The 12,474-nt window shown below is 49.1% G+C and overlaps 1 protein-coding gene across 1 annotated transcript in view; it reads left to right on the plus strand.

Annotated features, from left to right (window-relative positions):
• Positions 1 to 9,393: 9,393 nt before the first annotated feature.
• GABBR2 (gamma-aminobutyric acid type B receptor subunit 2) overlaps positions 9,394 to 12,474 on the plus strand; it is a gene marked incomplete at its 5' end in the record, with an annotated part of 300,510 nt that continues 297,429 nt past the window's right edge. The window contains one exon of the mRNA XM_081151173.1: positions 9,394 to 9,717. Coding sequence (XP_081007299.1) covers positions 9,394 to 9,717 — 324 coding nt within the window. The remainder of the gene's footprint in view (positions 9,718 to 12,474) is intronic.

The raw sequence follows: 12,474 nt of genomic DNA on the forward strand, positions 1-12,474 counted from the left end.
TGTTGAAGTGGAGGGAGCATGCACACCCATTGCCAGAAGAACAGATATTTTACAAGAATGGATAATATATGACATGTATCAGGTACATTGGAGGAGTGACCATGTTGGAGGTTGAGGGAGGAATGGGGCTTAGGGATGAAGGGAAAAAATATAGAGAGGAGCAGGGACTGGCCCAAGGTCACACCATAGTAAAACTTGTCCAGAGCCATGGTGTCCAGACCCCTACTTGAGGACTTTTCTTTCTTCTCCACTAAGCTCTCACTCTGTGTTAGGCACTGTGCTGGCTCTGGGGACACAGCCCCTGCCCTCAAGGAGCTCCATGGGGGGGGGGCAGACACAGAGTCAAATAGCCCTGATGTGTGGTGTGGTAGTTTGTGGCACTGGTGGCCCCACTGAACTATGACTCCTGGTATCCATGACACTTTGATCTCTCCCCTTGCATTTAGGCTTACTCTGTGACTTGCTTTCCAAATGAACATGATGAATGTGAGACTGTGCCAGTTTTAGGCCTAAATCTTAAGGCCTGGGCTTTTGCTTTTGCCTCTTGGAGACTTGAGCTGCAACTTAAAATCTCTTCAACCCTGCTGCAGAGAATACATGGAGAGACCACATTAAGAGGCCACATGGAAAGGGAGCAACTCCAAGACTAACTAGAGACATAGAGAATCCTAAATGTCCCAGCCAACTTGCCAACTGAATGTCGCCACATGAGTGATCACCAGCAAGACCAGCAGAACTGCCCAGCTGAGCCCAGTGAGGATGAGAGTGATAAGCAAACAGATCAGCTGCAGTTTTGAGCCACAGAACCTTAGAGTGGTTTGTTAAGTCAGGTAAATAGATTACCAAAACGTGGTATCAAGTGAAGAGTGAAATAAAATGGAGAAGGACAGTACACGGAGGGCCAGGAGGAGCGAGACTGGATCTGACTCTGAGGATCTGAGAGCTGACCAGAGAATAGGAGGCATGATGAAAGGGGCAGAAGACAAGTCTTGGGCACCACGAATGTGTTTCAACAAATGTCTCTCTGAGGACCTACTATGTGCCAGGACCCGGATGGAGGCTGAAGAGGAGACAGAAGGATAGGCACGGCCTGTGGAGAGACAGCCCTGAGCATCACAGTAATAGTGTGAGGTTGGAGGTACTGGGTGGGCAGAGCATTCAGAAGACAGAGTAGTCTCCTTGGAGGGACAACCAGGGAAGCCTTCACAGAGAAGGTGAATTTTATTTGGTCCCTGAAAACTGGGTGTAGTTTAGAGTTGGAGGGAAAAGCTCTCCAGGTGGAGGGTTTCTTGTGTACATAGGCACAAAGTTGGGGTGTTTGGGCTGTTAGGGAGCCTGAAGTGGCCAGTATGAAAGTGGATCAGATCACCAACAATGAGAGATGGTAGTCCTACTCTCTGTCTTAGTAAATCCCCACACACATATGTGCACAGATATTTTAAAATTAAAGCAAGCCCTAGTAACACTCTGGCTATGTGAGTTAGGGAGAAAATGAACCCAAAGTGAGTGAGATTTCTTCCAAAGTCATTCACGTTATCATCATGGATTGAGAGACAAATAAATGACTAAAAATAGACACAGACCATTAATTTTTCATTGATCATAATATCATTTTCATGAACATTAAAAATGTAGACTTTTGGCAAGAAATACTTTTTACCAAAAGAGAGAGAAGAGGTATTTGGAAGGGTGTGGCATCCCTTTTTATTTTCCTTTGATTTTCTGCCAATCATTTAGGGAGGGTGGGCCACTTAGGTACCATAGTAAGGGGTAACAGGGTATAGGGTAATAGGGTAGAAGGCCCTGGAGGTTTTCATATCCAGGTTAGAATCCCAGCTCTGCTCCTTTCTAGTTTAAAGTGCTAAGCCCAGGGTCAGGCACATGGTAAATGCTCAACACATTTTTAAAAATTAAAATTGCTCACAATCAACATTCACTCCATTTTAAAAAGAGGAAACTGAAGCCAAGGGGCTTCCCAAGTGCACCCCACCACCCTTCTTTACCCCTAGAGGTTGTGCTGTCACATGCCTGAGGTGCTGAGGTCAGGAAGATTGAATTCCAGGCCCTATGACTCCTTTCTGGATTGCCCCTTGAGGACCTTCAGAGTGCCCCCCTTTGAGACTCATACCCAGCATAAGATGATATCTGGAGAAGAACATGCAAGCCACAGGGGACCTTGCCAAGAGTAACAGCAAGAAACAACACGAGGCATTTGGTACTCATATTAACAAAGGGGACAAAACAATATTAGGAGCTAGAAAATCAGTAATTCACTTAACCTGGAAGCTGTGATGTGATGGAAAAGACAGGTTGGCCCCTTAGGTCCAGATATATAGCCCCAAGTTTGTCACTTTCCCTGTGCTGTCTTGGGCAAATCATTCAACCTGTGTAAGTCCTCATTTTCTCTTCTGTAAAATGGGCATAAGAACACTTCACAGAATAATTAATGAGATAATATCTGCAAAGGGCATTTACACACTAGGTTATAGTGAATAGATATGCAGGGGTACAACCCCTGAAGCTATGTCTGCTCCTTCCTCTGCAGAGGGGTCTGTTGCTCCTCAGATTTAATTAAGGGTCCCTAACTTCCTCCAAATAAGTTTGTTTTTTAAGATATAAATGTTTTATTTGGTTTCTATTATAAGATTAAATCTAATATTGAAAAAATCAGAGCATAGATAAAAAGAAAATTGAAAAAGAAAAGCAATAGTAAACAATAGAAACCAAAATGTAGGTTTTTAAAAAATCTTTTTGTTGTTTTGTTGTTGGGCTTTTTTAATGAACTGAATAATCTTCTGGCTAAAATTCTCAAAATGAAAATATAAGAGGCAGAAAAATAAAACCAAAAGCAGTAAGAAAACAGAGCAAAATAATAGAAGAAATATATTCTTTTAAATAATAGGAATGCATGTTCATGGAAAAAAATTCAAACATAACAGAAGGATATAAGATAAAAAATAAATCTGTTTTCACCCCCTCTATTTCCTCTCACCCCTGGTCTTATTAGCCAGAATTCACTGCTCCTGACATCAAGAAAGTTTTTATTTGCTGTTTTCACATTGTGAGTGATTGCATCCGCTGTCTTTTAAAGGAGATGATGGAATTTAGAAAATTCCCAGAGGCATCTAATTTGCTAAAAGATAATGAACATTGTATAAAAGAATTAAGTGCTTTCCTAGATCCTGACAAAATAAAGATATCAATCAAAGAAACTCCCCAAAGAATGACCAGATGGCTGTGCAGTTGAACTTTATCATGCCTGGCAGTCTCCATGCCCTTGAAATACCCAGGAAAACCAGCCAGTGGAAAGCAACACCTGATACCTATAGTGAATTCTTCAGCAAACTGACCTAAAACTGGAGAAAATCCTGGAAAATTGTTACCTTGTTCAGGATCCCTATTGAACACAGGAGCAAACATCCATCCAAACTAATCCTTTAAACATAGACACAGATCCATCCAAAGTCAGGGGGTTCTATGCCCACCTGTATGGGGGTAGTGCAATATCAGGAAAAGACTATCGTTAATCACATAAAGTGGGTAATTCAAAAGCATTTGACAATATATGTTGTATTTCCCAATTTTAGAAGCATGAAAAGCTGGAAGAACATGCTGGATTTTACTAAAATCACTTATGAAATTTGAATGGCTGGAATATTAAGAAATTGGCAAAGAGCAACTAAAATATCATTAAAGTCAGATGCCAACCTCAGTGTCTTTTGTTATATAATATAGAGCTGAGTTGAAGGGCAGAGGGAATACTGATTTCATTAGAAAAAAGCAAATGAAAAGACACTGTTATTCAAAGTGGGAGGCTTAGAACAAGATTGGCTGGTTAGGATGTACTTCTTCCTGTCACAGTGTGCTCCTGAAAACCAGGCCATAAATCAGACCCTTGAAAAGCAACCACAGGGAAAGGAGACCTTTGTGGCTGACTCCACACCTCCCCCCACTGTCACCTGGTGCTTGCTACCTCTTGAGGAAAGAGTAATCCTCTTCCCCTTGTGAGGAGCCTCATGGAGAGCCACACCGAGAGACCTTTCCAGTGCCACCTCCTCTCCCCACGGTAGAAACGTGCAGATGTCCCGGTAATAACGCATACCTATTTATTCAACAAACACACAGTGCGTGCTTATGGTCTCACACATGGACAGGGACCCAGAGATAACAAACTAACCATACATTGCAGTGTAATTCAGAGTTCTAGAATGTGCTGAGATAATGAAATACTGTTATCAAATCTAAGACACCATTATTTTGTGTATTACCAAGAAAGAAAAAAATATTGCCAATTATAAGATGCCATCAGTGGCAAGGGTGCATCCAGATTTCAGAGAGGAATAAAAATATGTCTTAGAATTGGTGAAATGTGGTAATTAACTTTTAAAGAAGTGATAAGTGATGTCTCTCAGCATGAGCCAAGCTTTATTATGGGAGCTGAGAGAGAAGGTAACAGTTATTTCTTCTGGAGTGACTAGAGGAGGTATCACATGGGGAAGTGACATTTGATCTGGGTCTTGAAGGATTTTGCCAGTGGGAGAAAGAGTGGGAGTAACATTCCAGTTTCAAGGAATAGCACCAGCAAAGGTATGGAAGCAGAAAAGGGTAGGTTTGTTTATGGACCAGCTAATATATTCTAAGTAGTTAGAACACAGAAGGTGTGGGGAGGGAGAAGAGCTTGCTGCTGAATCTGGAAACATTGAAGCCAGATTGTAAATAGTTTGTAGTCCCAGTTTTGGGAGTTTTCCATGGATAACAGGGAGCCATAGAATGTTTTGAGTAGGGAACGACTTGATTAGAGCTAAGCTCTGGAAAGGTTAGTCTGGCAGAGTAGATGAAGCGTAGATTGGAGAAGAGAATAGAGGCAGGGATACGAGTTAAGACTAACAGCCAGGTTGGGTGTGGGTGGAGAGAAAACCAAGTAGTTTTACCTCTTTCTTGCATAGACCCTCAGCAGCATTCTTTACTTCTTTAGGACTATTTCCTCCCCAGTCACATTCGGGCATCTTCAAGGAGAGGCATGTGGAGTAGAGGCACATGCAGGAGTTTGGGGTCAGACAGGCTGGGTTTGGGCCCCGCTATTGTCTCTGCCGAGTGTCATTAGGCACATTATTTCATCCATCTGGACCTCAGTCTCATAAGCTGGGTATCATTAGGCACATCATTTAATCCATCTGGACCTTAGTCTCATAATTTGCAAAACTGGGATTCTAACACCTATTTTTCAGGTAGTCATGAAGATTAAGATGATGCATACCAAAGTGTCTGGCACAGAGGAAGTAGGTGTTTAATAAGTGGTAGCTATTATTATTACTTGAACTATGTCACCAGACCACATTTGATGTCTGAAACTCAATTTTACGGTTTAAAAAACATGCCCTGTGAAAAGGGAAAAGCAACTTAGATTCATTCAACTAATCTTTTTTGGAGCCATCATTCATAACTTATCCATTAAAAAAAAGAAATGAAAACAAACAATGTACTTTAAAAAATCCAGCTGAGCCACTTGGTTGAAAGAAACATTTCAATGTAAACATGAATGAAAAATACATGGGAGATGTTTGCAAAGATGGCTTGTGATTTATTTTTTTAATAAATGGGAGTTAGAAGAGAGGCAGCCATGGGTGACAGGTCAGACTGGGAACAGGTGTTGGAAATTGAACCTAGTCCTGAGAGGAGGCAGCTTTGGGAAGGCAGATCTGAACAGCTGGCATGGGTGGCAAGGGGTTTCCAGCCCAATACGGAAGAACAGACAGCAGGGGTGGCCTGTTTAGCCTCCCACTGTTGGGATCCTGCTCAAAGAGATTGAATTCCTTGTTACAGGCAGTCAGTGGATCATGGTGCCCCCAAATCTCCAGAAACAGAAGAGGCATTATCTCTCAGCCCCATCTCTGAACTGTGGTTTGGAGACTGCCTTCTGGTTCTTATGTGTAGGGAGAAGACATGGGAGAAAGGATTGCTAAGGAGGTAGGGTTTTGGAAGAAGATGAGAATTGAAGCCATACAGACCTGGGGTGATATAACTTTCTAGGGGTGCACCCTGACCATGTTGCTTTCTAAAGCCCTTACTATATCTTGTGCAAAGTAGATGAACTCTTAAGGATCAGTATTTACCACAGCCCTGGGACTTGGCATCTGCCAGTACATTTTATTCCGACTACTATGATGAAGAAAAATATTACCCAAGCCACTTCTCACCACCTCCTCTGCCTGCACCTGGTTCTTGGCTTATTGTAATGACCTCCTAATCTGTTTCCCTGCTTCTGCCCTCCCCCCATACCAGTGATTCTTCACTTGGCAGTCAGAGCGATCCTGTTAAAATATATTAGATCATGTCATGTACCCTCCAGTAGTTCTTAATTCATGTATAATCCAAAGACTTCACAATGCCTAGGGTCCTACCTGATCCCCTCTGCCTTTGACCTTGGGTACTATTGCTTTTCCCCTTGTTCACTCCATCCAGCTGGTTTCCTGACTGTTCCTTGAACATGCCAGGCACAGTCCTGTCTTGGAGCACCTACCCTTGCTGTTCCTTTATCTGGAGCATCATTTGCACGTTTTGCTTGCTTACCTTCTTTTGGCCTTTGCTGAAAAGTCACCTCAGTTGTGTCCTTCTGCAACCTCCTCATTTCAAGTTGTAGCCCCACCCTGTCAGTCTCAATCCTCTTTCTTGCTTTATTGTTGTTCAAAGCACTTTTCATAAACTGACATACCAAAATATCTTATTTTGTTTATTGTCTCTCTCCCACTAGAATGTGAATTTTGTGAGAACAGGATTTTAGTTGTCTTGTTTATTACTGTATCCTCAGCTCCTATAACACTGCCCAGCACATAGTAGACACTGCCAAACATTGGTTGCAGGAATGAATGACTATCATAAAGCAAAAGACTGGACTTTAGTTCTAGAGGAACATGGACTTGAGGCTAGTGACTGAGGCAGGAACTCAGAACTCGGAAGCATGCCAAGGATCCAGTTACTCAAATTGGAACACAGGCCAGGGTAGGATCTGGGATGCCCAGACATCAGAAGTGGGGCATGAGTGGGGCAGGTTGGCCTGAAGCCAGGCTGGTGAGAGTGAGTCTGGCTCCTTGGGTCAGGGCTGGTCTCAGGCCATGTGTCTTGGGGCCAGGACACCCCCATAAGTGGAAACAAAGGGCATGAAAGGCAGGTTGTCTGGCAGGGCCTTCAACCACTTAGTAAATATCAAGCAAAGCTATCCCAGCTTTCAATTTATTCCCAGATGGAGGTATTAACGGATACTCCATATTGGCACAGCTTCCAAGGAAAACACAAATGACTAAGAGAAAAAAGAAGAAAAAAGTGAAAATGCTCATTCAGAAACTTGAGCTGAGGGTTGAGGAATGGCAGATGCCAGAAGCCTATGACTAGAGGATATCTGTGATGTCACGTGAGACACCAACTGTGTGAGCATCTGGGGATTACGCTGTCCTCTGGACCATTTTTTCGGTGGAGATGCTCAGGTGAGCTCTGCCCAGACAAACCTTCCAGCTTGGGTAGAAGAAAACGCTCTACTTAGCCAGTGAGGTGGTGTCTGCAGAAGCAGAGAAAGAAGAATTAGGGCGGGGAGAATTTGGCCAGGTTTCCCCACAGCTGTCCAAGGCACTCACTAGGAGTTGGGCTCAGCCTCCCTTCTCCTTCATGCTTCCTGAGAACCTAGCCTGTGATTCAGGGCTGCCTCTGCCCGCCTCATTCCAGAAGAGCAAGTTTGTGGACATAGTCTGTTCCAACTCCTTCAGCACATGCCTGAGGGAAATGAGGTCCAGAACAATCCAGAGTCAGGGCAGTGTCCCCCCTGACTGCTGGGGAAGCTGTTTCCTGTCCTTTTTCCCACTGCACTGTGTAGAGAGCTCCTGTTGGCTCTGGGTTCCAGTCCTCCCTAGGTAGCTCTGCGTACTTTGACAAACTCTGGAACCTCAGTGTATCCACCTGTAAAGTGGGAATGATAAACACAATACTTAATTCAGAGGGCTGTTGTGAGGGTTACACTGTAAGGCATATAGTAAGTGTCCTGTGAAGGTTAAATACCCAACCTTGTTACAAGGTCGTCAGTTTCACACCCACATTTGGTTCAGGATGAAGGATGTTTTCTGATTTGATGACCTACTGTGTCCCCCTGATTAATCACCCCTTGGGATTTTACATTTTAATGATCACGATTTCTGTTCTTCAAGTATGGGGAGACACAGGGACCAAGGCCCTAGGTCAGATCACAGGACAGCTTTGCTTAAGGTTAGCCAGTGCAGCCAGTGCGACCTGGCCGAGAGAGGACTAAGTCTGGCAGAGCTCAGACCCGGGACTAGCTGTGGCCTAAGGACAGTGCTCCAAGCCCGGGAGAATTTTAGGGCGGAGCCCTTCGGGAGTGGGGACTGGGGGAGGGCAAATGCCTGGAGGGGGCAGTAGCACACGCAAGGTGAGGACTCCAGTCTTGCCTGGGTTTGGCAAAGGGCGGCTTTTCTGTCTGGCGGGGAAGTGGGGGGCCCTCATCCAAGGCCCCAAGGGCCGGTCAGACGCCCGAGCACCAAGGAGGTGTTCCAGCACCAGCAGCGTTTTAGGCTGCCCCTTCGGGCTGGGTCAGTCCCCTTCCCCCCCGCCATCCCCGGGCACCCGCGCAGAGCAGGAGAACATCGGCTGCAGGTGCCTCTAAAACGCCTCCGTGGCGCACTAGCTGCCCAGACCTTCCCAGCCAGACCTCCGAGAAGCGGTCCCAAACCATCGTGCAGGTGCTGCAGGAAGCGCTCGGGAAAGCGGCAGCGGGCAGTCCTCGTTTCCCGATCTCTGTCCTCGGGCGCTGAGGTCCCCCGCGGGCAGCGGCAACCCGGGCGGCGGAGGGTCGGGCGCGTGTGTGCGTGTGCTGGGCAGGCGGCCCTCCCCGCGGCCGCCGCAGCGCCAGCACCTCCCCCTCCCCTGGCGCTCACGGCCCGTCCCCGTCCCCGGAGGCGGCCTTAGCCGCCTCTGAGCAGCCTCGCCTTCGCCTCCCGCGTTTCCTGCCGCCCGCCCTCCCCCGGCCGGGCACCTGGAGCTGCTGCCGAGCGGCTCCCGGCGGGAGAGCGGCTCAGAGCGCGCACGGGGGCGGGCGGAGGCGGCCGGTTCGGGGCGGCCGTGCGGGAGAGGCGCGCGCTGAGACGCCGGCCCCCCTCTCCGCGTTTGCTTGCTTGCTCCCCGCCTCCCGCACTCTGCTCGCTCCCACCCCTTCCCAGCGTGATTGATCCGTCACGGGCGCCGCCGCGGCCGTTCTGAGCCGAGCCGGAGCCCTAGCCTGAGCGGGGGCCGGCGCCATTGCGCGGGCGCCGCGGGGAGAGCTTGGCGCGGGGCGGCGGGCCGGGCCAGGCCATGCGGGCCGAGTGAGCCGGCGCCCGCAGCCCGCGGCGCGGCATGGCTTCCCCGCGGAGCTTCGGACAGCCCGGGCCGCCGCCGCCGCCGCCACCGCCGCCGCCCGCGCGCCTGCTGCTGCTCCTGCTGCTGCCGCTGCTGCTCCCGCTGGCGCCCGGGGCCTGGGGCTGGGCGCGGGGCGCCCCCCGGCCGCCGCCCAGCAGCCCGCCGCTCTCCATCATGGGCCTCATGCCTCTCACCAAGGAGGTGGCCAAGGGCAGCATCGGGCGCGGCGTACTTCCCGCGGTGGAATTGGCCATCGAGCAGATCCGAAATGAGTCGCTCCTGCGCCCCTACTTCCTCGACCTGCGGCTCTACGACACTGAGGTGAGTGTCCGGCTGCCCGCGCCGTCGGGGCTGTAGTGGGCAGTGGTGGTAGGGGGGTGTTGGACAGAGGCAAGCTTCAGTCCTTGGGCATAGACCTGATTGACCCGTCCGTGCCCGCCGAGAGCATCTCGAGCTGGTGCTCAGTGCTCATCCCCGGGGTCCCACCGGGCTTGGCAGGCACAGCTGCTACCAAGATTTGCTGAGCATCTCATTCCTCTGGGATTGTATGTGTGTATGTGTGTGTGTGAGGTGTAGGATAGAACACTAGGGTCTCCTTTAACTAGATAAGGAGTGGAGAAGATGGGAACTGGACTCCCCAAAAGGCCTGCATTGGTGGTTCTTGCCCAGGTCCCGCTGGTGGGCTGTGGAGTGCCGGGTGGGAGGAACTGGCGCATTGACAGCAAACTGGGCCACCTGGGGCTGGAGAGGCCACGGGCCTCCTCGCTGTCCCCCAGGAGAGCTGAGCCGCGCTCTGAGGTCCGGAGGACTCCGGGACCCGAGGGGCCAGCGCGCGCAGCAGGGCTGGGCGCATGGTGCGCGCCGGCCTCTTGGGTCCGCACCCCCGGAGCAGGTGTGGGGCCGCCGTTTCTGCAGCATTGCCGCGGGATATGGACCGCGCTGCCTGTGGCCGGAGCAGTTTTATGAGACCCCCTCGGGTTACTTGTTCAGACAGTGCTCTGCGCAGGTCTTACCCCGGATGCGCGGGGTGTCCAGCTGCGCTGCTGCTGTTGGCCCGGCTGCTACAGGCGCAGCCTCTCCCTGCGCAGACTTAAAGCACGGGCTTGGAGCAGCGGTCTTGCCCTCCCGGCCTCCTTCTCCCAGGGGAGCCAAAGAGCCTAGAGCTTCTCAAGCCCCTTCCTCACGCCCTCGGCATGGGTTCTGACCGAAGCCCCAGCGCGGACTTTCACTGCAGCTCGGGGTCTGAGTGAAGTGCGTAGAGGGGGCTTGGAGGAGCGATCGCCTGCAGCGCGAGGTCGGGTTTGCGAGTTTTTCGGACTAAGGAAGCCCCAACGCTCCGGCCGCAGAGTCTGAGATGCGGCCTGAAGGGGGCAGTGATTTCCTGTGCAGTATGTTCGGTTGGCGCCTCTTCCACCGCGCCAAGCCTGGCAGAGGCGCTGAGCTTGACCCCGGCTTCCCGGGGCTCTCCGGGCGCTTCTGCTAGAGCCCAGGTGCAGACCCCGTTGGAGAGGAGGGTCGCGAAGCTGCGCTGATCGTACAGCATGGGCTCTGCTTCCTTTTCTCTCTCTCACCCCCCCTTTTTTTTTGGTCCCTGGAGAAAGAGCAGAAATCTGAATTGCATCTTTTTCCCCTCCATCCCCCCTTCACGGATGAACCAGCCTGCTCTGCGCTGTAAATAAAAGGTGAATGAACTGGTGACAGTGGTGATGAGAAGGCTGCTGCAAGCCTAGAGGCTTCCTCTGCCCCAGGAGGGTGCAAACTGGTGGGCTGTGCAGAGCTAACCTGGGTGTGGAGTCATTTTTAAATGACATTCCCATCGCCCTCATTTTTGTCCGACGCTTCAAGTTATCTGGGGTACTTGCCCTGGACACATAAATGGAAGGACGATGCAATTACACCTAGGCATGCCTTCTCTGCACTGTTTCTTGGTAGGTTCCATACATATTCTTTTGGAAGGGACACGGGAGAACCGGTTCTTTGGAGACAAAAACATTTGTAGACAGGGCAGCCCTGCTTGCATCATCACCAAATATTGTCAGCTGCATAATGTTTTCATCATCAGTTTATCTCTTCAGAAAGCTTCCCTGAAAGAGATTCCTACTAGCTTGTTTGTGGCAGTGAAGGGATGGGTGCTTGGTTTCAGGGTGTGGGTTGAAGCTTTTAATTTTATTTTTCAAGTGTGTCTTGATGACTTTCCGAGTGAGAGGGCCCAGAGTCAAGAGGATGAGGCAGTCAGAAGGCTCTTCAGTCTGTGGGAATATGTAGGAAGCATTGGGAAGGAGGACAGAGGGTAATATCAGCCTCATGCAAACAGGATGTATCTCTAGCTCTGTGAATGGGCACAGCATGGGCTTTGGGGTGGGTTGGACCTGGGTTCTAGTCAGAAACAGATTATGTCCCCCCTGGGTGACCTTGAGCGAGGTATTTACTCTCTCTAAGCCTAGATTTCTACATATGAAAAAGTGGGACTATTATATATACTCTGCAGGGTGGTGATGTGACGCTTAAGAGAGGTAACCGGCCAGAGTGGAAAATGCCTTGAGCTGGTAGGCTCAGCGGCCAGTGCTCTGTCTGGCATGCTGTAAACACTAAATAAATGTTTCCAGTCTCCCTTCTCTCATTTTCCTCTGGCGAGGATTTACAAGTAAGACGTTGAGTCTTTAGGTGTGATAAAATGGTTACAGCTAAAGATTAAGACTGCTTATTTGTTTTTCTTGCTTTTGAAATCTCAAGAAGAGTCAGTGAAATTATCACCGGAAAAAAAGAATTCTGGCTTACAATCAAATAATTATGTTATCTCCTGCCATGAGGTGTCACATTTGGGAGAATAGAATGCCCAGGTGATATAATACCTAATTTTTTTAAGTGGCCCATCTTTAGAGTAGAGTTACTTTCTCTCTGAGTCAAAGTGAAGGAAGGATCAGTCTGGGTAATTGCAGCAAAATTTACAGTCATCTGAAGGGTGTTTGGGGCCTGTAATAGAGTGTCTGGGGCCTGTTTTATTCAGGTGGGCTCTCTTTGTGGATTGTGTGTACTCCCTAATCACTTGCTGGCTGTGTCACTTGTTGTCTGTAGACT

Source organism: Miniopterus schreibersii, assembly GCF_964146895.1.
Source record: "Miniopterus schreibersii genome assembly, chromosome: 11".
Taxonomy (NCBI): Eukaryota; Metazoa; Chordata; class Mammalia; order Chiroptera; family Miniopteridae; genus Miniopterus; species Miniopterus schreibersii.